Raw genomic sequence first — 23,810 nt, 5'->3', positions numbered from 1 at the left:
GCATTTATTGCAGCGTTTATTGCTTCATTTATTGCAGCGTTTATTGCTTCATTTATTGCTTCATTTATTGCAGTATTTATTGCTGCATTTATTGCATCATTTATTGCTGCATTCATTGCAGCATTTATTGCTTCATTTATTGCAGCATTTATTGCTGAATTTATTGCAGCATTTATTGCTGCATTTACTACAGCATTTATTGCAGCATTTACTGATGCATGTATTGCAGCATTTATTGCTGCATTGCTGCATTTATTGCAGCATGTATTGCAGCATTTATTGCTGCATTTATTGCAGCAATAAATTCAGCATTCATTGCTGCATTTATTGCAACATTTATTGCTGCATTTATTGCAGCAATAAATTCTGCAATAAATGCTGAATTTATTGCTGCAATAAATGCAGCAATAAATGCTGCAATAAATGCTGAATTTATTGCTTCATTTATTGCCTCATTTATTGCAACATTTATTGCTGCATTTATTGCAGCAATAAATTCAGCATTTATTGCAGCATTTATTGCTGCATTTATTGCAGCAATAAATTCAGCATTTATTGCAGCATTTATTGCTGCATTTATTGCAGCAATAAATTCAGCATTCATTGCTGCATTTATTGCAGCATTTATTGCTGCATTTATTGCAGCAATAAATTCAGCAATAAATGGTGCAATAAATGCTGAATTTATTGCTGCAATAAATGCAGCAATAAATACTGAAATAAATGCTGAATGTATTGCTTCATTTATTGCAGCATTTATTGCTGCATTTATTGCAGCAATAAATTCAGCATTTATTGCAGCATTTATTGCTGCATTTATTGCAGCAATAAATTCAGCATTCATTGTTGCATTTATTGCAACATTTATTGCTGCATTTATTGCAGCAATAAATTCTGCAATAAATTCTGCAATAAATGCTGCAATAAATGCAGCAATAAATGCTGCAATAAATGCTGAATTTATTGCTTCATTTATTGCCTCATTTATTGCAGCATTTATTGCTGCATTTATTGCAGCAATAAATTCAGCATTTATTGCAGCAATAAATTCAGCAATAAATGCTGCAATAAATGCTGAATTTATTGCTGCAATAAATGCAGCAATAAATGCTGCAATAAATGCTGAATTTATTGCTTCATTTATTGCCTCATTTATTGCAGCATTTATTGCTGCATTTATTGCAGCAATAAATTCAGCATTTATTGCAACATTTATTGCTGCATTTATTGCAGCAATAAATTCAGCATTCATTGCTGCATTTATAGCAACATTTATTGCTGCATTTATTGCAGCAATAAATGCTGCAATAAATGCAGCAATGAATGCTGAATTTATTGCTGCAATAAATGCAGCAATAAATGCTGCAATAAATGCTTCATTTATTGCTTCATTTATTGCCTCATTTATTGCAGCATTTATTGCTGCATTTATTGCAGCAATAAATTCAGCATTTATTGCAGCATTTATTGCTGCATTTATTGCAGCAATAAATTCAGCATTCATTGCTGCATTTATTGCAACATTTATTGCTGCATTTATTGCAGCAATAAATTCAGCATTAATTTCAGTATTTATTGCCGCATTTATTGCTGATGCGTGCTATTTCATGTTTCGCAAAGCTTATTTAAATTTTACGAGGAAGGGCAGATTTGTAATGTATGAAGAGGTCTCTACTGGTGGATTTCCTATAGAATTTGGTGGATAAATTTCCATCTTCTTTAGATGTTTAGGCTTAAATCCAAAAAGTCAAGGATCCAGAATTGTCAGGGTGCTTCATAGTGAACTCAATGTGTTGGTCTGTGTTATTGAAGATGTTAAAAATTGAAATTGCTTCCTCATGGGATGCTGCTAGGATTAGAACATCGTCCGTATCCACATAACTTTATTTGTAGAAGCTCGTGTATTTCAGTAGCAGTGAGGCCTAAGCAATCGAGGTTGTAGGAAGAGATGTAGTCAGTAATTATGTGTAGTGTGTGTAGAGGCATACATCCTTGCATGCCCTGGGCGACATCAAGGGTGAAAGCATATCTGTTGTTTGAGTTGTTCTGGTGATAGTGAACGTAACCTGCAGATGACTTCATCTGAGCTGTTGACATGTCCAGGAAAGGTTGAAAGTAGATCGGAAAGGAACTAGGAAACTTTGTAGAGTGGTCCTTCTTTGCTGGATACTATAAGACTGATTTGGGTGATTGGACCTGCTTCATGGGTGAAAGAATGTGGGAAGTCTATTGTTTTTTGTTGTGAAGTTGGGTGTCTATAGTTGCTAAGGATGTTCCTTTTTTTTTGCAAATGTTGGTCTAGGCTATATTAATATGGTGTTCAACTTGTTCAGATGTTGTTAATTGATGTGTATAATGTGTTATCGCTAAGGTGAGATAAAGCAAGTGTGTTGTTTGTGGCACGTGAGATCACACAGAATTTTTTCCCTTGTCAGAGGGTAGGAAGATGAGATCTTTATTCCTTAGGTTTTTGAGTGTTTTAAACATTGTCATTTTCTGTTTGATAAGAAAGTACTTGCATTTTATAATGTCATTGGAAAATTAAATTTAGTAAAACCATGCATATTAAATGCTAACTGGTTTTGAAAATTTTTATTGTGCTTGCATAAAACGTAAGCTTTTCTATATTCTTTATAAAAGCAACTCTGTTTTCCATCTTTTCTTTTCAGAGTTAAAGCAGTGTGTCTTCTTAATGAGCAACTCATCTTTGATGATCCTTATCCTGAGGTTAGATTTAAAATATATTTTTATAAATGTTGCAAATTGTTTCACTGGAAAAATAATCAAATGCAAATCTTTCCCTTTTTTTTTCTCATATTTTGATAATTTGTTTTTCCTCAGATTGATTTGTATCTTCCCACCAACTTTTCACATCTTCTGGCTTTCTTTGGGTATATTAAGTTTATTTCATCAATTTCTGTGGTTCTACACTCTGAAATATTAAGATATTCCTTTTCATTAATACCAATTTTTCAATACTTTGTTTATTCTAACCTCTTTGATTCTATAAAAAATTTTATTCTTTTTCTTACCACTTTTTTGTTTTTGGTACTTCTGAGTAAATCAATCTTGTTGCTTTCTCATAATAATTTGGGGAGCATGAAATGTGCGACTGATTGAAAACTGTTTTAATAAAAAAAAAAAAATTTTATTAGTCAGTTAAAATTGAGTAAATGAAATGGACTTTTAAAACAAAAATATTTTATGCTCTAGTTCCATTAAATGTCATTGATGATGCTGTATGTACTCCTCACAATGTCAAATCCCAAGTTTTATTCTTTTCATATAAATAAAATAAAATTGTTTCATTGCTGTTCAAGGATGTCTAGCATCAAATCTATAATATCATTGTAAAAGAAAAAAGTAATCTATGTATATATAAAAGCGAAAATGTGTGTATATATGTTTGTTTGTATGTATGTGTGTTTGTATGTCTCGCAAAAACTTTCGACACGGGTCACAGATTTTCACGAGATTGGTATAATTTTAAAGTTCTAACCTTCGCCCGACAAATATAAAAAAATTGGCCAAAAACATTCATTTCTTCACCCTAAAATCATCAGTTTCCTACAGGGAGGAGTCAGCAAAAACCGTCCTCTCATGACAAGTTCGCTTCTACGCATGCGTCATACGTCGGAACATGATTTACTTTAAATATTTGAAAAAGCGACACAATTTCGTCGACATCATCTTAGCTCAGTTGCTTAGAGCGCGGCCTCATTGTCTAAAGGTTTTGGGTTCGAATCGTGGTGTGAGGTGTCTTTTTTTTTTTTTTTTTTTATTGTTTTTTTTTTTTTTTTTTTTTTCACATTTTTTAAAGAAGTTTTAACGTTCGTTTTTCTGTTTTATTTTTCCATCACATTCGCGTTTTCTTTTTTTGTTTTTCCCCATTTTTACATTTAACATCATTCGTTTGCCTTACATTAGTTTTTTTTTTGGGGGGGGGGTTCGATTTTTAAAGTTTTAACATTTATTTTTTTTTTAATATTTACTTCACTTATTCTTATATTTTGATTAACACCCCCCTCTTCCCGAGCACACACACCTCTAAACACCCGGGCAACGCCGGGTAACCCCTGCTAGTCTATATATATAAAAGGCAAAATATGTGTTTGTGTGTGCATTTTTTTTTTTTTTTTGTATGTCCGGCAAAGGCTTTTTTCGGGGTGGTTCTTGGGTTGGTCACTCATTCTTATAATTTTTTATATGCTATCGAGATGATAATATCTAAAATTTACAAAACAACATTGTAAATTTCTTTTATTTCAGCGACTTTTATCTAACAAAATTTGCACTTCATTTTCTCATTTTTCATTCATTTTCTCTATTACTATGGCGTGATATTTGACCTAGAAAACCACCTGGGTTTTTTAAATGCTTATTTTCAAGTCTTCTAAAGTCCCTGCCTCCATGGCATCATGCTATGTCATCAGACTTAACCTCAAGGCCTACCTCCCTCCCTAAACTTTTTTCACTGTTTTTTTTTTGTTTTTATTCATTTTTTTATATTTAAACAAGGTTATAACTTTGCTGATTATTTAGTTTCTGACACATGTTAGTGGTGTACATTGGGCACACACACACCTACAGTTTTAATATTGAAACAGGGTTATTTATGCCATTTTTCACGTTTGCTATTTTTTGTTTTTATTTTTCAGATTTTTTTAAGAAGTTTTAACATTGTTCGTTTTCCATCACGTTAGTTTTTTTTTTCCCATCACGTTCGCGTTTTCTTTTTTGTTTCTGTTTTTCCGATTTTAAGAAATTTTAACATCGTTCGTTTGCATCACGTTCGTTTTTTTTTTTTTTTTTTTAATCTGATTTTTTAAAGAAGTTTTAACGTTTTTTTTTTTTTAAATAATACTTAAACAGGGTTATTACTTCGCTTATTCTTTTGTTTTGATTCCCCCCACCTCTAAACACCCGGGCAACTCCGGGTATCCCGCTAGTAGTAATATAAATGTAAAATTTTATTTATTTTATTATTTTGTTTGATTTGAGTCTAGTTTTTCAATTGTATCCCTAAGGAAGAAACACAACAAATATAATATTGATTCTTATCTGACACTTAATACTTTAATTTTTTTTTTTTTTTTTTTTTTTTTTACTGCAAACAATTGTGTACACATGAAAATAGAAAATATACTCTTTGTTATTGTAAACTCTTGGTTCTGTAGTACGAAAGTTCAGCTCCTCCTTTCCATGAGTAAAAAAAATCTGTTTTTGACTACATGTGGCCACTGAAGTTTCTCATTTTAACATAGTCTTATACAGGCATATTTAATATGCAATCTGCCGAAAACGAAACTTTTTAAGAAATCAGTTATAATCAGTTGATACCAATTGTCTTCAATCAAGTTTACTTTGATTTGAAATTTGGTAGTTTCATTTCAGTTAAGATTTCAATGAAGTTTTTAAATATATGATTTAATAAAAATTTGTTTATTCAAAGTTACTTAAAATTTATTTTGTTTTCATATTTAGCACTGTTATCTTCATCTGGATTGTTGTTCACAACATTTCAACTTTCATACTTGCTGAACTGTGACTGCTTTTTGTTATAGATGGTGTCAGTTATGTAAATTTAATCCTAAGTCTTTTCTTTATTTCACTTTCATTCCATGTTTTATATATCTTGAATATCAGTTAATTTTTTTTTTTAGCCTCTAAGAAATGTTGTGAATGTTCCAACAATCTAGATGACATGCAAATAATGTAAATCTCAACAACATTGTAGAAATAAGACTTTATCATGTTCGTATTTCATATACAAGTCACTTGTTATTATAGTTGCTTATTGTTAGAAAAAAAAAGGTCTCTTACTTATGAATTTTCTCTACAGATAGCAAATTAGTCTTTTACTTAATCCCATTCAACATTAGTAGTTGATACAATGCTACAATGGAAATCTTGAAAAGTTCATGTCTATAGCAGAAGCTGTTGATAAGCAACTTATCATATTGGAATACTGTCATGGTATGAATAATTTATTGTATAATAAATTAACTAATTTATATTTTGTCTTTATGGAAAGGAATTGATTTCAAATATGGATTGAATACTTAAAAAAATGGTTTCCAAAAACAATTCAAATCTAGTGTGCAGAATTTGAATCAAACTGGCCACTTGGCTTTCCTCGGAACATGTCAATCACTGGCTTTCACCGAGCATTACTGATTATCAAAGCCTAACAATGCTGCTTAAGGAAAATCTGTCTGTCTGCGTACATTTCCCTACCAAACTACTCTGTCAATTTTCAGTCTACAGACTCGATATTTGACATAAGGGGTATTGAGATTTGGGAAAATCTTTTTAATCAGTTTTCAGCCAGAAATTTGGCTGCCGAGGGGTGAAAGTTCAACTATTTGACCTTTGAAAATTCTACCAAACTCCTCCGGCAATTTTGGGTCTAAATACTTGAAATTTTAGATGTAGGTTACTTGGGCATGGGTCAAACTTTTTAATTTGATTTGAGCCTAAAACAAATGTTATGGGGTCAAAGTAAAAAAAAATTGACCTCTGCGCTCTCTACCAAATTACTCAGCCAATTTTTGGTCTTGAAATTTTGCATAAAGTGTATTCAGACATAGGCCAAGCTTCTTAATTGGTTTTTGGCCAGAAATTTGGCTTCCAATGAATCAAAGTTCATAAGATTTGACCTTTGCCCTCTCTAGCAAACTATTTAGCCAATTTTGGGTCTAAAGATTTGAAATTTTACATAAAGATTATTCAGATATGCAGCAAGCATTTTAATCAGTTTTTGGCCAAAAATTTGGCTGCCAAGAGTTAAAAGTTAAGAGTTGACCTTTACAGACTCTACCAAACTTCTCCAACAATTTTGGGTCTAAACACTTGAAATTTTAGCTGTAGGTTATCTGGCCACGAGTCAATATATATATATATATATATATATATATATATATATATATGCACATAAAGTTATGAACAGTAGATAAGACCCAAGCAAAGCCAGGCTGAACCACAGCTACCGAGAGTGTAGGCTAGTGAACATGACAGTGTGACGTCATTACCAGATGAACATGTAGGTAAAGGCATGAAGGTACCTAAAGTTTCTGGTGTTCAACCACATGACCATAAAAAATATTTTTCATTGCCTTATATTGTGGCTGTTGTAATTGTTTTTATTCTCCTAAAGAAAAAAAAACAATTCTCCATTTAGATTATTATTACAATTATCATACTTCCACATTGGAATAATTTTAATCTAACAAAACATAACTGTAAGTGACTCCAACTTTTATTTCTATCGAAGGAAGTTGAATATTTCATTTTATTTATTTTTTTAAACTGCAAAACAAACGATTTTTATGTGAGAATATGAGTCCGTTCTTTTAATAATAAATAAAACTTTTCATTGAGTATTTCCAAATATTTTATAGTTAGAAGCATTTTTCCTAACAGTTTTTTTAACTTTATTTTTGTTGTTGTTTTTTATTTTTTTTTGTTTTTTTTTTAACTAAAACAATTAATGAATTCAATATTTTAGCACGGGGTGTAATTTATTTCTATGAAATATATTTAAAACTTAACAGTTTTTGTTTGTTTTATAACATTTTGTCAATAATTTAACAAATAATTTACATGACTGAAATAGGAAATTCTCTATTCTCTCCCGAGACATACGAACACAAATTCATCTTAAAAATTCATTAACTAATCAGTTTTAATTAAAGTTTTGATATGAACTAAAAATAAAGAGTACATTAAATTTTACTTAACATATTGTTTTTTATCTTATAAATAAATATTGTACACACTGTGCTGAAATAATAACGTTATTTAGAAAGCCATTCTTAACAGGAGGGGGAGGGGCTTTCTAACTGTTCTGCACTTTTACCTAACAATTTAATGAAAAAAAAAAAGATACCATAAAAATTTAATTTAACTTAAAAATTCTATCTAAAATATAGCACGGTTTGCACACTGCACAAGCACCATTATTATTATTATTATTATTATTATTATTATTATTATTACAACAACAATAATAAAAAATAGGTACTTCACAGGGAATGTGGATCCTGCGTAAACTGTTTTAATTCAATGGTTGCTCCCTAAAAAGCGCATACGCAAAAGGTTTTCATTGATTTATTTAATCACAAAAACTTTTTGGAGGTAATATTTAAGGCAAAAATAAAGGCTAAAAGCATTATTTGAATATGTATGAAAAACTAAATGTTACAAAAAATAAAAATATTAGTATGGAAAATATAATAATAAAAATAAAACAAAATAAAAACAAGCACGAAATAAAAGTATGAATCAAATTTAATTAAAGAAATAAAAAAAAAAAATTGCAAAAATAAAATGCATGCATATGCAGAAAGTGAAAGAAACCCTCAGGGAGCAGCCATTAAATTAAAACCTGTTCACGCAGGGTCCATGTTCCTTGTGAAGTGCCCCCAAAAATTGTAGATGACATCGACTGGCGCCACACCAACTAGTTGTGAAGGATCAGGGAGGATGGAAAGTCCGAGGTGGGAGAGTACTAAACAGACCTACACTGGAAGTGTGCAGTTCAAATCTGGTACCTTGGGAGGCATTTTGTCACCCAAACCACAGGAAACACCAATGGTCGATGCCAACGAGAAATCAATGGCAAATGGCTGTTGCATGCAATCATCTGCAGAAGTGGTCAAGAGGTGGAGAACATTGGAAATCTGGGGAAACTTGTTGTCACTTGGTCTCCAGTGAATACCACAAGTTACTGCCAGTGAGTGATCACTAATGGCCTGTGAGACAACTCCTAGTGAGTGAAATAATAATAATGTCCCCTCCCAAATTCACCACCACTCTGATTTAATATTGTAGGTGTTTACTATATTTTCTTAATTTTTAACCAATGTTCACATTATGGTATGATTGTCTTTTAGTAGTTATGAGAACTTCATTTCCGTATTCATGTATTCTGCACTGCTATGAAAATGAAGACTATGGTGGAGTATAGGATTCCTAACCATGTAACTGATGAAAATATGCTACATATTTTGATGAAAAACATGGGAAAAAATGAACATAGAAGAACAGAAAACCAAAACTTTAAATGTAATTTCTGTATTAAATGTAATAGTTATTTAAATATTTCGACATATAATCTTGTGGGGAAAATCCAGCTCCCCAATAAAGGGCACTCTGGATAGGAGCAAAAATAAAAAATTGTCCTAGCCATGAAAGATTTCATCTCCACCGGCCAAGGACAGAAAAGATGAATTGTATCATCAGAACAGATACTACTACACTGTGATCTTGTCCTGAAGGCCAAGAATTGTTTGTGTTTTATGTTTCTTAAATTGTTTGTTCCCTAAATTTATAATTCAGTTGCATCAGTATTAAATTGTATATTGCTTTAAAATTACATAATTTTCATAGATAATATTTATATTATTTATTGAATAAAGTTCAGTCTCATTATTAATCAAATTCTTTTCTTTTTTAACATGTTTTAATGCTCTTTTTAAAAATGCCATCATATAGTATTGAAAGTAACAGTTCTACAAATCTTACCTACATTGCCTGCAGGCATTTTTCAGTTAACAGGCCTTCTATATCTCTCTGTGGCCATGGCTGAACTGCTAGTATTTAAATATAATTAGTGGGGGTACCTGGCGTTGCCTGGGTGTTTGGAGGTGTAAAAGAAAAAAAGTGTTAGTAGGGAAGGAGGCTCAAACCTGTGACGAACCCAAAAAGAAAGTGAAAGAAAATGTGACATCTTACCTCTATGCTATGAGGCCATAGAAAGTGAAAAGCGTTCAAATTTAGCGATGTTAATCAAAAAGTTGATTTGCTAAGTGAATATGCAGAAATAAACGTTGGCTGAAGGTCAGTTAAGCTTTCTGTCGTTTCATTTATTTGTTTCCGCATGATCTTGGGGAAAACCAACTCCCCACAAAAAGAGAGTATCCAAATGAATAGCAATTGTCTGATATGAGGGGTTTCCCTCACATTGATCAAAGCTTATTGCTTTCTGGTCATCCGGGCCAAAAGGCCGGGAAGCTGCCTTCGCTTTTGATTAGTTTCGTTTTTATACAAAACACGAGAGAGGAAAGAATAGCGTGAATTTTATAAAAGTCGATGTAAATAAATGATAGGTGTAATATCTTAGATATTATAATCTAGAGAGTATATAAAACATTCTAAAAAAGTAGTACCCCCCCCCAAGAATCCTGGCGAAAAAAGCCTTTGCTGAACATGCAGAAATGTACGCACCACTTTTGCCTTTCATATATATAGATAAAATCAGCAGAAAATATTATAAATAAGAAATCTAACGAAAAAAAAAAAATCATGGCCTACTGTAACAATTTTTGTTTTATCCTTGTAACAATTATTTTCAAATGACAAAAAAAAAAAAACTAATTGTATTTTTTTAACCAAATTTTTTTGATCAAACAAAACTAATTTTTTTTTTTTTTTTTTTTCATTTTTTTAAACAAAGGTTTTAAAAAAGCACTGTTATGTGTTTTCGTGTTTTTTTTAATTAATTTAATTTTTTTTGCATTTTCTTTATTTTTGTAACTAATGTAAAATAAACTTTTTTTTTTTTCTTTTCATGAACATTTTTTTTTTCCTGTAGAGTGGGGCTGGGCAACGGATATTTTTTTTTGTTTTTAATCAAATTAAGACAGCTGGGATTCCCTTAGGTAAACTTTTCTACAGTCGCGTCAGATGATGTCAAAGTGAGGTGAGAAGAGACAGCGGATGTGGAAGAAACTTCACCAATTCAATTGGGTAGCTTTCTGATGGTTTAAGATGGAGACAAAAGGATCAGTATCAAATTTTTGTCTCCAGATAAACTCTTAAAAATAACTGACGAAGCTCTCGGCTGATTCTGGTGATTTTTTTTTTTTTTTTTTTTTTTTTTTTCCCAAACATCGTCTGCTTCTTTGCCATACATTGCTCCAGGTCTTACGTCAGATTACAGTCATACCCGAGCGCATGACGTCATGTTCCGAGCAAAGCCAAGCAGATGGTTAGTTATGTCTGGTTCAAATTTTGCACGAGTACCATCAAATCTTTCCAAAACCCTTCTTACAAGAGATTTGCACAAAATTGAAAAGATTCTTCAGTTCACTAATATTCTCATGTGATAACAATGCCAAAAGATTCATTCTGTACCAAGAGTACATCTGCTTTTTTACATGTAAATTTGAAGCCTTTCATTCATATTTAGAAGAATATACATTTTTCTAGTTTTCAAGTCATTTAAAAATTTGTTTACTTTTAATTTGCTACTTTGAAGTTCATGTTAAGATTTCTTAGATAAGGTAATCAGATAAGATTCTTTATTTGCCATGAAATAACAAATTGTGAATGTTTGTATTATGTTGTTATCTCTACAGCGGAATGTTCACTCAGAATTATTGGAGGATATGATAGAAGATGATGAAGATGAGGTCTTTCTTCCATTTTGTTATTCTCTTATTCTGCCCGTTTTGATGGGACAGCATTCTTTTGCTTTTGTCTAACAAAATTTCACATGAAACTTAAATGCTCTCATGCTTGTTAGATTAAAACAAGCAATGCTTTTTGCGGCTTCTCATTATTATCATCTGTATGTTAATATCTTTATTCACATTCATGTTATCTTCCATATCCATTTTTAAAGATGAGATCATCCAATCACCAAAGATGAAATAGAAAAAATTAATTGAACATTAACTGTTGATTTCATTGTTCCAAAATCTAATTCCATCATCCTATCAACTTAACCAGTTAAAAAATACATTCTTTTTATTTTAATGTAAATTTAATATAAATATAATTTTTATAAGTTTATATAAGAGTGACATTTATTTATTCAAAAAAATATTTAATTAATGATTATTTTACATTAAGAAAAAAGATTATTTAAAAATTATGTACATTATTATAATAAATTAAAAGGTTAAAATGTTTGTTTCATTTATTTAAAAAATAACTAACAACGTACAAAAAAAGAATATCGTTTTAAAGTTATATAAATCGTGGGTTTGTATTACTGTACACATAGATTCGAAAAAGTTGTCAAAAAACAAATATAGAACAAATAAATGTTATCAAAGGCAAGATAAGTTACTTTTCTACCTAACTGGATATATTTTTTGTGTCTTTATTCAGTGTAACATGTTTATTCAGCTCGAAAAACATGCAGTGTTTACCGATGTATTGGAAAATTCAAAATGGCAGCCGACTCTCTCTCGGAGAGGGTACGTTTGGGAAAAGGTATTATAAATAATAAACTAGACAAAATACTGTTAGAAAACAACCGAATATATGTCAACTTATGTCACGGTAACATATATTGAGCGAATTTCTAACAGTATTTTGTCTAGTTTATTATTTATAATACCTTTTCCCAAACGTACCCTCTCCGAGAGAGAGTCGGCTGCCATTTTGAATTTTCCAATACATCGGTAAACACTGCATGTTTTTCGAGCTGAATAAACATGTTACACTGAATAAAAACACAAAAAATATATCCAGTTAGGTAGAAAAGTAACTTATCTTGCCTTTGATAACATTTATTTGTTCTATATTTGTTTTTTGACAACTTTTTCGAATCTATGTGTACAGTAATACAAACCCTAAATCGTTACCACTTTCCAGTAAATAAAGACCCATTTAGTTTTTTTATTTTAAAGAATAACTTTTGAAATACATGATTGTTTTTAACTTTGAATTTTTCTGTTATTTTGCTGAAAATATTTATCATTAACAAAATTAATAATTTTTGCAAATTAATTTTCCTTCCAAAATTGGGAAATGTATGATCAATGTAATGAAATATGGAATTATTTATATTTCAAATCTTATTGTATCTGTTCAGTTCATCACTGAATGTTTGATTTCTCTACAGAGAAATATTGGCCTCTGTTCAGCTAATTGTATACGATGAAACATTGCCAAACCAAATCAACTCAGTGAAAATATTTATGATATATTTCATTTCTTAATAAGGAAGCAAATCTTGTTACATTCAATTCACTAATTATTTTAAATATCATTTAAAACTTGTTTACTAATGATTTTCATTTTTGAAAAAATATGTTTTACATCTCCAAACTTGACTCTTTAAACAAAGATACTTATTCCTTTTTTGAATAACAAAAATTTGTTTTAATTTAATTTCTTTGTAATGTTAAGACGACTCATCAATATTGGACAATTGTAAGCTGTAACACACTGCAGTTGAAATTGTATCAAAAACCCAACGAGATTTGACTGTGCAAATGTCCAATAATTTGTAATTTGTTTACAACTACTATAACATTTCTAATTTCATGGAAAGAAACGATGATTAAGAAAGCAAAAATGCAGATTTACCAAGTATAACTTTATAACCAACTTTGATCATCTAATTATTTTACCACAGTTTGTAAAAGGTAGGGATGTGCAAAAGGGGAGTCCTAGGGGTGCTCATGCACCTGACCATTTCACTCCTATTTTATAAATTCTATTTTCAGGAAAATATATTATAGGTGCCACACTAAGACACTGTTTTTTTTTTTGTTTTTTGTTTTTTTATTTTTTCACTTGAGGTACTCATTTTTTCACTTGAGGTGCCCTTAAAAGTTCTCTGCACATCATTGTTAAAAACAATCAATTTATCAAGTAGTACCTGGTAAATGTGAATTTTTTCTTAACTTAAAACTAAGTTGATTGATTGTAAATTTTGGTCTATGTTAAAATATTGCTTTGTTACTAAAGGGCTTTTTTCTCCATAATTCCTAAAAACAATTATATAATCTGTTGAATTTCTCAAATCTTAAAAAATAACCCTTAAAAAGTGTAGCTTACAAAAATATCCAAATTGTATGGCTTGTATAACTCCTTTACTCGGTGACTGGGATGTTTATTATCGTTTTGTTTACCTTGTACCTTTGTCTTTTTGTCTCAATGTTTCACTTTCCATATTTTCTAGCAAAGATAAAAGTCAGATGCATTTTTTTTTTAATTAATTCAAAGGTAGGAATTTTGTTCAAACAACTTATAAGAGTTTGGAACCAATCTGTTAATTTTGTTATAGAGTGATTGTTTTAATTGTATGTAAACTGTTTTCAAGATTTTCAAACAAAGATTTTAGTTTCATGGCTATCCACATTCAAATGTTTATAATAAACTTTGATCATCTGATTAGAACTGAAGGATATCCGGCAATCTTATAATTTATTCTTTTCCAGTGTTAAAATTCTAATTTGTGCCTTCCAAACTTGATTGATTTCATACATGCTTTACAATTCTCCTCAAAAATAACTGGGATAAATGCAGTCAAATACAAACTGAATTAAAATTAATGAAAATGAGAATTTTTCTGGATGTAATTCAGGCTTTGAGTGTAAAAATGTGTTTTATATAAAAAGAAATAGTTTTTATGATTTGTTAGTCTGTCAACAAACAAAGCATCCACAGTAGTAGTAAATAATATTAAAAAAAAAAAAAAAAAAAAAGGCAGAAAAATAAAATCCAAAACTCTAACCCCCCCCCCCCCAAAAAAAAGGGGAGAAAAACAAAACCAAAAAAGAAAGTAGGATCCTGTAAGGATTTAGAAGACGCTCCAAAATCGAAAAAAAATTTTTTTTTTTGCCTAATCACCCCAATGTAGGTGCCACTTTGATGTAGTGGGTTACTACAACTCTCTTTTATTAAGAGATTTGTTTATATTTTCATCTCATAAGTTCAGTCGCTTGACTGAAATGATATTTTTTATTTAATCAAAACATTAAAGGCAGAAGCTGTTATAATTTTTTTTTTTTTATGTTAAAGACAAATGTTTTAAAAACGCTACCATAACATGTGCTGTTTAATAAAAAAAAAAAAAAATAGTTGCCTTGGCTTATTTTGCAAATGTTTTCATCTAATAGAAATATTGTTGGTTTATCATTTTTTTTAAGAACCGTACCATAACAGTTACTGTGAAATGAAAGGAAAAAGTGTCACTGCTTTTTGTGTAAATATTTTCATGTAATGAAAGTATCGGTTCAGTGGTTTTCTGTTAATATTCGGGTACAGACAACAGTTTATATTCATTTAAGAGATCAGTTCATGTTATCATCACATAATTTAGGACGCTGAAACCGAACATGATATGGAGACAGCTGCGATGCCATTTTTTATTTATTGTACCAATATGTAAATAAATAATCTAAATAATGCAGAATGGCATCATTTACGACACTGAAATCAACGAAGTAACGGCATTTGCAATAAATGTAAACATTACCAGAACAAGCTCCGCTGATTTGTACCAAAGTTACAACTATTTATTTGTGTAACTTAAGACTAAATGTTATGGTAAGCTTTTGTAAACATTAGTCTGAAAAGCAACAATAGGAAATTGATTTAAAATTGTTAAGTGTTGAGACATTATGTTGAACAGAGTGCAATCTCGATACTGAGTGTGAAGTAATTTCCAGTAACAAAGATGGCGGCTAAGAATCAAATGCGGTTCGTGACATAACCAACAGCGAACTGATTGAATCCAAAATTCCACAATTTTTATAGTAACTTTGGAACATTTTCATTGGTTGATTACCACAACCGGTGGTTATAAAAACGATTGTCGAAATCATTGGTGGAATACCCTCATTAGGAGTCAAAAACATTTTACACACACCTTTTTTGATATAATAGAAAAATCCTTTCTGATTCAATTTTGGTTTGACTTGAGAAAAGGAAAGAAAAATAAATAAAAATAAACAAATAAATGAACAAATAAAAATAAACCAATAAAATAATTGTTTTTCTTTTTGTGTATTTTTTTGGTTTTTTTGTTTTGGGGGAATTTGTCTTTATTCTCATTGGTCAAAAAGAATTAGTAATATATTGGTGTAATGTGTGCAAAAAGAAGCCATCTTTTTTTGTAAATCACATTGATTTTTTTTATACTGTATATTTGTGAATTTTTGTGCATATATGTTCATATGTATTTGAATAGGATTCTATTTGTATGTTTATATATATATATTCTGAAAGTTTTTGTATAAAAAATAAGCACTTTTCAAAGATATATATATATATAAACATACAAATAGAATCCTATTCAAATACATATAAACATATAGGCACAAAAATTCACAAATATACATTTTTTTTTTTTTTAACAAAAACTGGAAACATTATGTTAGGTATTAGTTGGTTAATTTGGTTAGTAAGATAGAAATGGTCGCAGTTTTACGTTGTGCTCGGGACACTTTACTTGGGGGGGGTGATTTTGACTGTTCAAGCTTCTCTTTTTGGGTTTCTGAAAAGAGATTTATTCATAATTAGATTCCAAAAAGTTTGGTTATAAAATCTTTTAATTTTATTCTTTTTATAGGTTTAGTGAAAATGTCGGCTATATTATTCTCGGACATCACATAAGTAAGAGTAATAGATTTTTTACTTATTTCATTCCTTATAAAATGATATCTGATATCAATATGCTTCGACCTTTAATGAATCATAGAATTATTTGTAATAAGATACTGCTCTGATTGTCACAACTAAAGGATTTTTTACTTAGATCAGGTTTTAAAATAGATTTTAGAAAGGTGTTCAGAAAAATTGCCTCCTGCGCGGAATGGGTAAGAGCCACAAATTCTGCTTCACAAGTAGAAAGGGCAACAATTTGTTGCTTTTTAGTTTTCTAAGAGATCATAGGTCCAGTCTTTGACAGTCTAAAACAATACCCGTTGTACTTTTTCTATCATCAATTACCCCAATCTGAATCTGAAAATCCTTCTAAATTTAGAGGATATGTAGACTTGTTTAAAATGATGTGTGCTGATAATGTATGTATAGTAAAGAGTGAGGGTATAACTACATAAAGTTATGAATATGAGCATGTTAGAATGTTTTATTTGGTTGAATATGCATAAAAGTAATGATTCGTGCAGATTGAGTGGCCATACTGGATAAGGTTTGACGTGTTCGTTTTCTTGTAAGAATGTGTATTCCTGAATAATAGAATTTTATGGTTACAGCCAATGAGAACAGCCAAAATGTTAGTGGGGAGAAATCGTTATTTTCGTATAGTAAAGTGTAAAGGTAGTTGTATGTGTATGCATGTTTCATCCAGTTAATAAGGGTGTCAGGGCACTATAGTAATATGATTAAATAATTACTTGGTGTTGACTGGGAGCAGTGGGAGGATTTTTGATTTAGAGGAGGAAATACAAACTACTTTGAAGATCTTGGCGATCGTGATGATGTCATTTGTAGGAAGTAAGGTAGGATTTTATTATAACAAATAAATGTGCATATATCAGCGTTCAAAAGTTACATAAGATGGTGGGCAATAGTTTAGACATAATAAATTTGTATGTGGTATTTGTTATTGCAAACCTACTGTAATTTGGTCCAGAGACGAATTTCTGCACTCATTTTATTATATATAGATAACATGGTATAACAATAACAAATGAAAATTAACTAGTCAGAACCAAAGTTTGATTTGTCAGCTTAAATGTTATTTGGGTCCAACTTCTAAAATTTGGGATACTTAAGTTTGTATGTTAGATTATACTAAAACTGAATTAATCAACGTTTGTTTTGCTAAGGTTTTGTTGTGGTTATAGTATTTGAATATTTGATGAGGGAGAACACAGCAACAGTTAAATAAGTATTAACGAAAATATATGAAAAAGGTAAATGTAGCAATATTTTTGCTGAAATAGTGGGTGACGACCATAGTCTTCGCATGTCCGTCTCTGACTGACTTGGTCAATTGGTCCTCATTCCCCAGAAGTGATGTCATGGAATAGTTCATTATCCCAGACAGTAGAGGTATGTCCCCAACACCCCCCCCTCCCAAGCTTTTTGTTCGTAAAAGCTGTTCGTACTTCTTTTGGTTTGGATCAATCATTAGTGGATCTGTGACTTTTCTTTTTTGAACCGATTGTCGTTGTTCAGGTATTGTTTGAGAAGGTTTGAGATCAAATGTCTCGAAAATAGTGTCAATCGATTCTTCCCCTCCCCCCCAACAGTGGTGTATCACTGGTATCATCTGCACAACATCTTAGTTGTTTTTGGTGACATTTTATAGGTATGTTTCGGTTCTTACACGATATATGCCATATCACCAATTCTCTTACTGATCATACCCACATTCTACAATGAGATATTATTTTTTGTAACTTTTGAAGAAAACTCTCTCTCTCTCTCTCCTGGCATGAAACATTTTTTTTTCTTATTTCTTTTTCCTTTGCCGCAAGTAAAACTACAAAATGCAAAAACTAAAAAACAGAAGTTTTTTTTTTTTTAAGTTTTTTTTTCTTCAGAAACAAAAATTACTTTTGGCACAAATTAACAAGAAATAAAAAAAAAAATTACCAAAAAACGTCTTATTTATAGTTCTTTCACTTTTTTTCATAAAGAGACAAAGCAGGTTTACTTACGTCTTAGGCCAAACTTGTATTTAAATCAGAGCTTACATTTATTTTTTTAAGGGTCTTAGCAGAAGCTGTTTCAAATAGTCGCTGACAAGTTTTGGTATAAAATTCAAATTTTCTCGCTGCCAAACTTTAGGGTTTCTTGTGTAAGTTTAAATCCTCGTTTGCCAGTGTTGTGGAGTTATTATTTGAATAATTGACGAGGAAGAACTTAAATAAATATGTATTAATGAAAATACATGAAAAGGGTAAATCGAGCAATAGCTTTGCTCAACTGCTGGACTAGTGGGTAGCAACCATAGTCTCTGACTGACTTTGTAAACCAGTCTTCGTTACCCAGAAGTGACGTCATAAAATAGTTTATTATTCCAGGCAGTAGGGATGCATCCCTAACAAGTTTTTATCCTATCTATTTTAATCGCACAAAATAAATGTTAAAACATTCCTTGGTTTCAAGATTGAGCTATACATTTTAGTTGTTTTGATTAGCTGAAATTTGCAATTTACTCAAATACATCATTCCTTACCTCATCTTTCTATTCTTATTTTAGTGTTTTTGCTTTTATCTCTCTGCTTATTAATCTTAGGGTGATCAGCTGTTGTCCCTCTTGGCTCAGTTTGCAAACATGTTTTCTGTGATGTGGACACATTTTAAAAACCTCAGACTTGACCTTCAAAACTGACTTTTTATGCACAGATTACATTTCTTAGAATTTGAAATATATTTTTCATTAATCTTAGATAAGCACACTCACCACACCACAACCTACATAAACTATACAATAAAAATTTCATTAAAATGACCTCCTCCTGTGAACTCCTTGTGAAATCTAAGATCATTTTCGAAGTAATGTGTTATAGTGATTACAGGTGCAAGTTCTGTTTAGACTACTGTGCAGTAGCATAACTTTTACTAATATCCTTGAGAAAAGTATAATTAAAGTGAAAAAACTAAAAAAGTTAATCAGTTTTTAGTGAAAATAACTACAAATAGAAATCACAAAATTGTGAAATTTAACATCAACATTTGAACCTTATCATAAACCTAACCAGACTTTATTCTATATAGACTATAAATCCAACCATCTTAAATCTATTAAAAAAAGGCAATCATACCTGGCATTTCAAGAAAAAATTTGAAACTATTAATAAATGAACTACAATAAAAATAAAGAATACTAGAACTAAACATTAGCTAGATCAAAATACAACAGACAAATTAATTACATTAGGGATATGAATAAAGAAAGAATTAACAAAGTTAAAATAAAGAAAAACAAATGTTATATCATATAACTAGCAATACCACATGTTTTCTTTAGATTGAATAAACTCAAATTAAGCATTATTGAAAAGAGCATAAAAAACAAAGAAATAATATCTTTAATTTTTTAAAATCCGTCCATTAGAACTAGAGTTATGACCATTGTAAGTATCCAAAAATGTGTGGTTCATTGGACATTATGCCTTAAGTCAGTCCTATTCAAATGCATATAAGCTTGTCACTGAAAATGGTAGGGAATTTGCACAATTCACAGACTAACCCATCTTTAAAAAGTTGTATCCTCAGATCTTTTAAAAATATTATGATGAAATTTTCAACATATCATAATGCCATGAAGGTGTTGGTGTTATTTAAGACCATCTCACTTGGTAACTGACAGACTAATTAGCATATTCCAGTTTCATTTTAACAGGTTTAAGTAGAAGCATCATAAACACAGTTAAGAAAAATGGTAAGTAAGGCTTTATTATTATAGGAAGTATAATTCTGATGTTCATTATCATTTGTCATTATCACAACATAAAAAATCCAAGATAGCAACTGTGAAATTCTTAGGGTCATGCACATTTTGCGTGCCCTGAGCAGCAGAAGGATATTTTCCAGTGACCAGTGAGAGTCTGGTCACCCTTGAGGGGTCCACCACTAGACAAGTAAGAATGTAGCCATGCTGGGTTGCATCTATGGTCCTGTGAGCTGGGAGCGACGAACACGGCCAGAAGTACATCACAAGTATGCTCCCGTGAACCAGGTTAGCAATGGATGCGGCCTGGCCCTCGGACAAGAGAGGGCGTTAGGGTTATACACTGGACATTTTGCCTTAAGTCAGTCCTATTCAAATGCATATAAACTTGTGACTGAAAATGGTAGGAAATTTGCACAATTTACAGACTAACCCATCTTTAAAAAGCTGTATCTTCAGATCTTTTTAAAATATTATGATGAAATTTTCAACATATCATAATACCATGAAGGTGTTGGTGTTATTTAAGACAATCTCACTTAGTAACTGACAGGCTAATTAGCATATTCCAGCATTAAGTAGAAACATCATAAAAACAGCTAAGAAAAATGGTAAGTAAGGCTTTATTATTATAGGAAGTATTATTCTAATGGTCATTATCATTTGTCATTATAACATGAAAAATCCAAGATGGTGACCGGGAAATCCAAAATGGCCACCATGACAGGATTCAAAGAAATTAACAGCAAAATATGACTTGTAACATATCAAATTAAACAAAATTGTTTTCAAGTACATTAAACTAATTAGCATAATTAAGTTTCATTTTAATGGCTTTAAGTAGAAGCATCATAAAAACAGTTTAAAAAATGGAAAGTAAGACTTTATCATCATGCAAAATATTATTCTGATGGACATTATCATTTGTCATCATTACACCATGAAAAATCCAAGATGGCAACCAGGAAATCTAAGATGGCTACCATGACACGATTCAAGGAAATTATTAACAAAATAGGGCTTGTAGCATATCAAATGAAAGGAAATTTTGTACAAATTACAATTATAATGTTTTCAAGTACATTAAACTAATTAGGATAATTAAATTTCATTTTAATGGCTTCAAGTTACTGTGACAATTATCGGGTGAGTTTCTACCCTATTTTGTATAATTTTTTATTTTTAAGTCATTGTCGAGACTTCAAGCGACATTGTGGCTATTTTTTTCTTGTACTCATGTAACACTCGACACGACTTCTTTTTTTTAACAGAATAAAGATTTACAACACCAAAAAATTATTGAGGTAGGTAGAAGAGTAACTTGGCTTTGGTAACATTTATTTGTTATATATTTGCTTTTTGACCACTTTTTCATACCTCTGTGGATTGTAAAACAAACCCAACAAAAGTTATTCTTTTACTTAACTGAATAAGTGGTTTATGTGTTTTAACTCATTTAAAAGCATGGTCATTCTCGGTCATTCTTTTTCAAAGAATTTATTTAAAAATATTCTTTTCCTTGCCATAATTAAAAATTTATGTTTTCTAAATAATAACAAAAAAAAGTAGTACTTTGTTTGTAAGTTAGCTGACGAACGATTTGTTAACAGATTTTTTATGTGCGTATAAAAATTCTCTATTGATTTTTTTATGACAGGTGCCCGAAAAAATGGTGTCTCCATTTTCGGCGATAAACTGTAGTAGTACCTTAAAAATTTGTTTTCTAAATAATAATACAAATGCATACTTTATTTTCGTAATTTGACAAATGATTTGTTTACAGATTTTTTTGTGCATGTCACGGCAAACAAATGTATGCGGTTGTTAATACTTTTATCCACTCGTGCACACAGTTTTTATCCAATTCTTTTCAAATTTTAGGACAAAAGAAATTAATATTTTCACTATTAAACAGCGTTTGAACATAATTTCTATCTTTATTTATCTTTGTACTACAAATTGTTAACTTTGAGATATTCTAACTTTTGACTGGAAAGAAGTACTACATGTTGTGTTCAAATTCCGTAACAAAGACAATTCTTTTCTCTAATTAGCTAAAACAATTAGAAACATTGTCAATGTGTACAACTTCTGCTTCGAGTATTTATGTGAACACACACTGACTGTTTATTTGCAAAAAGTCATCTACCGCCAGTGGGCATGCTATGCTGGCATGTTTCATCATTAATAGTCGGATTTAAATAGTGATTTCTTTGAATATACAAATCACAACAAAAATATTAAAATACCATTTTAATGTAAATTTTATTGTGAATTCAGTTATATAAGTTTTATTTTGATGGACATAGGAGAAATGTACTTATTACTGATTTAAAGACTATGAGTGTCAAATTAAGTGTGTGCCTTATCCAACGCTGAACGTTATGGTGTCTGGTATTGCTAATATAACATGGCCATGAATAGATATAAAAAAGGAAATAGTAACATTAGAACTAAACGTAAGGAAAGAAAATAGCAATACAGTACGAGAATCTAATTCAAAAGAAAAAATAGTATGGAAGAAAAACAGATGGAAAAGTCAAATCAGGTTTAATCCACCTTTTAGTGAACATATAAAAAAAACAACATTCCAAAAGAATTTTACCAAATTATTTGACAAAAATTTCTCCCCAGGAGCAAATATAGGAAAATTATTAACAAAAACACCATAAACTTATCATTTTCTACATCAAATAACTTAACTAAAACAATATTTGGCTCCAACAATGCAAAATCAATTAAAATTGGTGAAAAAAGAGGTAATGAAATACAGGAATCTAATAGAAGAAAAATTGTAACTGTTTAACCTCTGATATTGTACATAAATGTGGAGTTATTACAGTTATTACTAAAACATACCTAGGATTCACAGTTGCCAGTTTAAAGATAGATGGCGTAACCACTTAACATCCTTCAGGTTAACTACGGCAAATGAAAACAGGACTAGCATTGAGGAAAACAACGATAATGAAGAAAGTATTAGCAATATTGGTATCAATAGGAATAATGAAAAGAAAAATAAGAAAAACTCAACTGTCCAATGTGATTGGGTAAGAGAACTTCGAAAAAATAAAATTGAATATAAATTAAAATGGTTTATAGTTGGGAGGGCCAGTAAATATAAACGGTGTAAAACAAAAAGATATAACCTGTTTCTTTTCTTGAAGTTTTCCACATATTCAAATTGAAGGATGATTTTACTGAATAAGCGTCACAACATAATTCAAGGATGCTTGCATGGCTTAAACCGGATTCAATATAATAATTTAAATTAACTAGTGATAGTGGAGAGGTTAATCAAGATTGAATTATAACATAAACTAAATTTATAGCAACTAAATAAAATATAAATAAAATATGGAAACCAAATATTTCAATCCTAAATGTAGATACAATATGTAAAGTACAAAGTAATCTAAAGATATAAAACCGTAAAACCATATATAGAACAAAGACATAAAATTCAAAGTAACATAATAGAATTAATAACATTAGTATATATCTTAAACATATAGACATATGATAACCATAATTGATAATTGTAAGAAGTAATATATATATATCAAGAAGTAATATATATATATATATATATCAAGAAGTAATATATATATATATATCAAGAAGTAATATATATATATATATCAGGAAGTAATATATATATATATATCAAGAAGTAATATATGTATATATATCAAGA

The 23,810-nt window shown here is 30.3% G+C and overlaps 1 protein-coding gene across 5 annotated transcripts in view; it reads left to right on the top strand.

The window, feature by feature from the left end:
- Window positions 1-23,810, top strand: part of LOC145293143 (vacuolar protein sorting-associated protein 18 homolog) — a 326,884-nt gene that overhangs the window by 180,812 nt on the left and 122,262 nt on the right. For 2 of the 5 annotated variants that reach the window (XM_080139560.1, XM_080139558.1), the window contains exons 13-14: window positions 2,670-2,727; window positions 11,361-11,414. In XM_080139560.1, the coding sequence (XP_079995686.1) occupies window positions 2,670-2,727; window positions 11,361-11,414 (112 nt within the window). Of the gene's footprint in view, window positions 1-2,669; window positions 2,728-11,360; window positions 11,415-21,384; window positions 21,418-23,810 lie in introns of all 5 variants that reach the window. The other 3 variants (XM_080139563.1, XM_080139561.1, XM_080139559.1) reach the window with 2 other exon arrangements.

This window comes from Euprymna scolopes, chromosome 14 (genome assembly GCF_053919585.1).
Source record: "Euprymna scolopes isolate OS-2025 chromosome 14, ASM5391958v1, whole genome shotgun sequence".
NCBI lineage: Eukaryota > Metazoa > Mollusca > Cephalopoda > Sepiida > Sepiolidae > Euprymna > Euprymna scolopes.
This window is presented reverse-complemented; position numbering and strand designations above follow the sequence as displayed.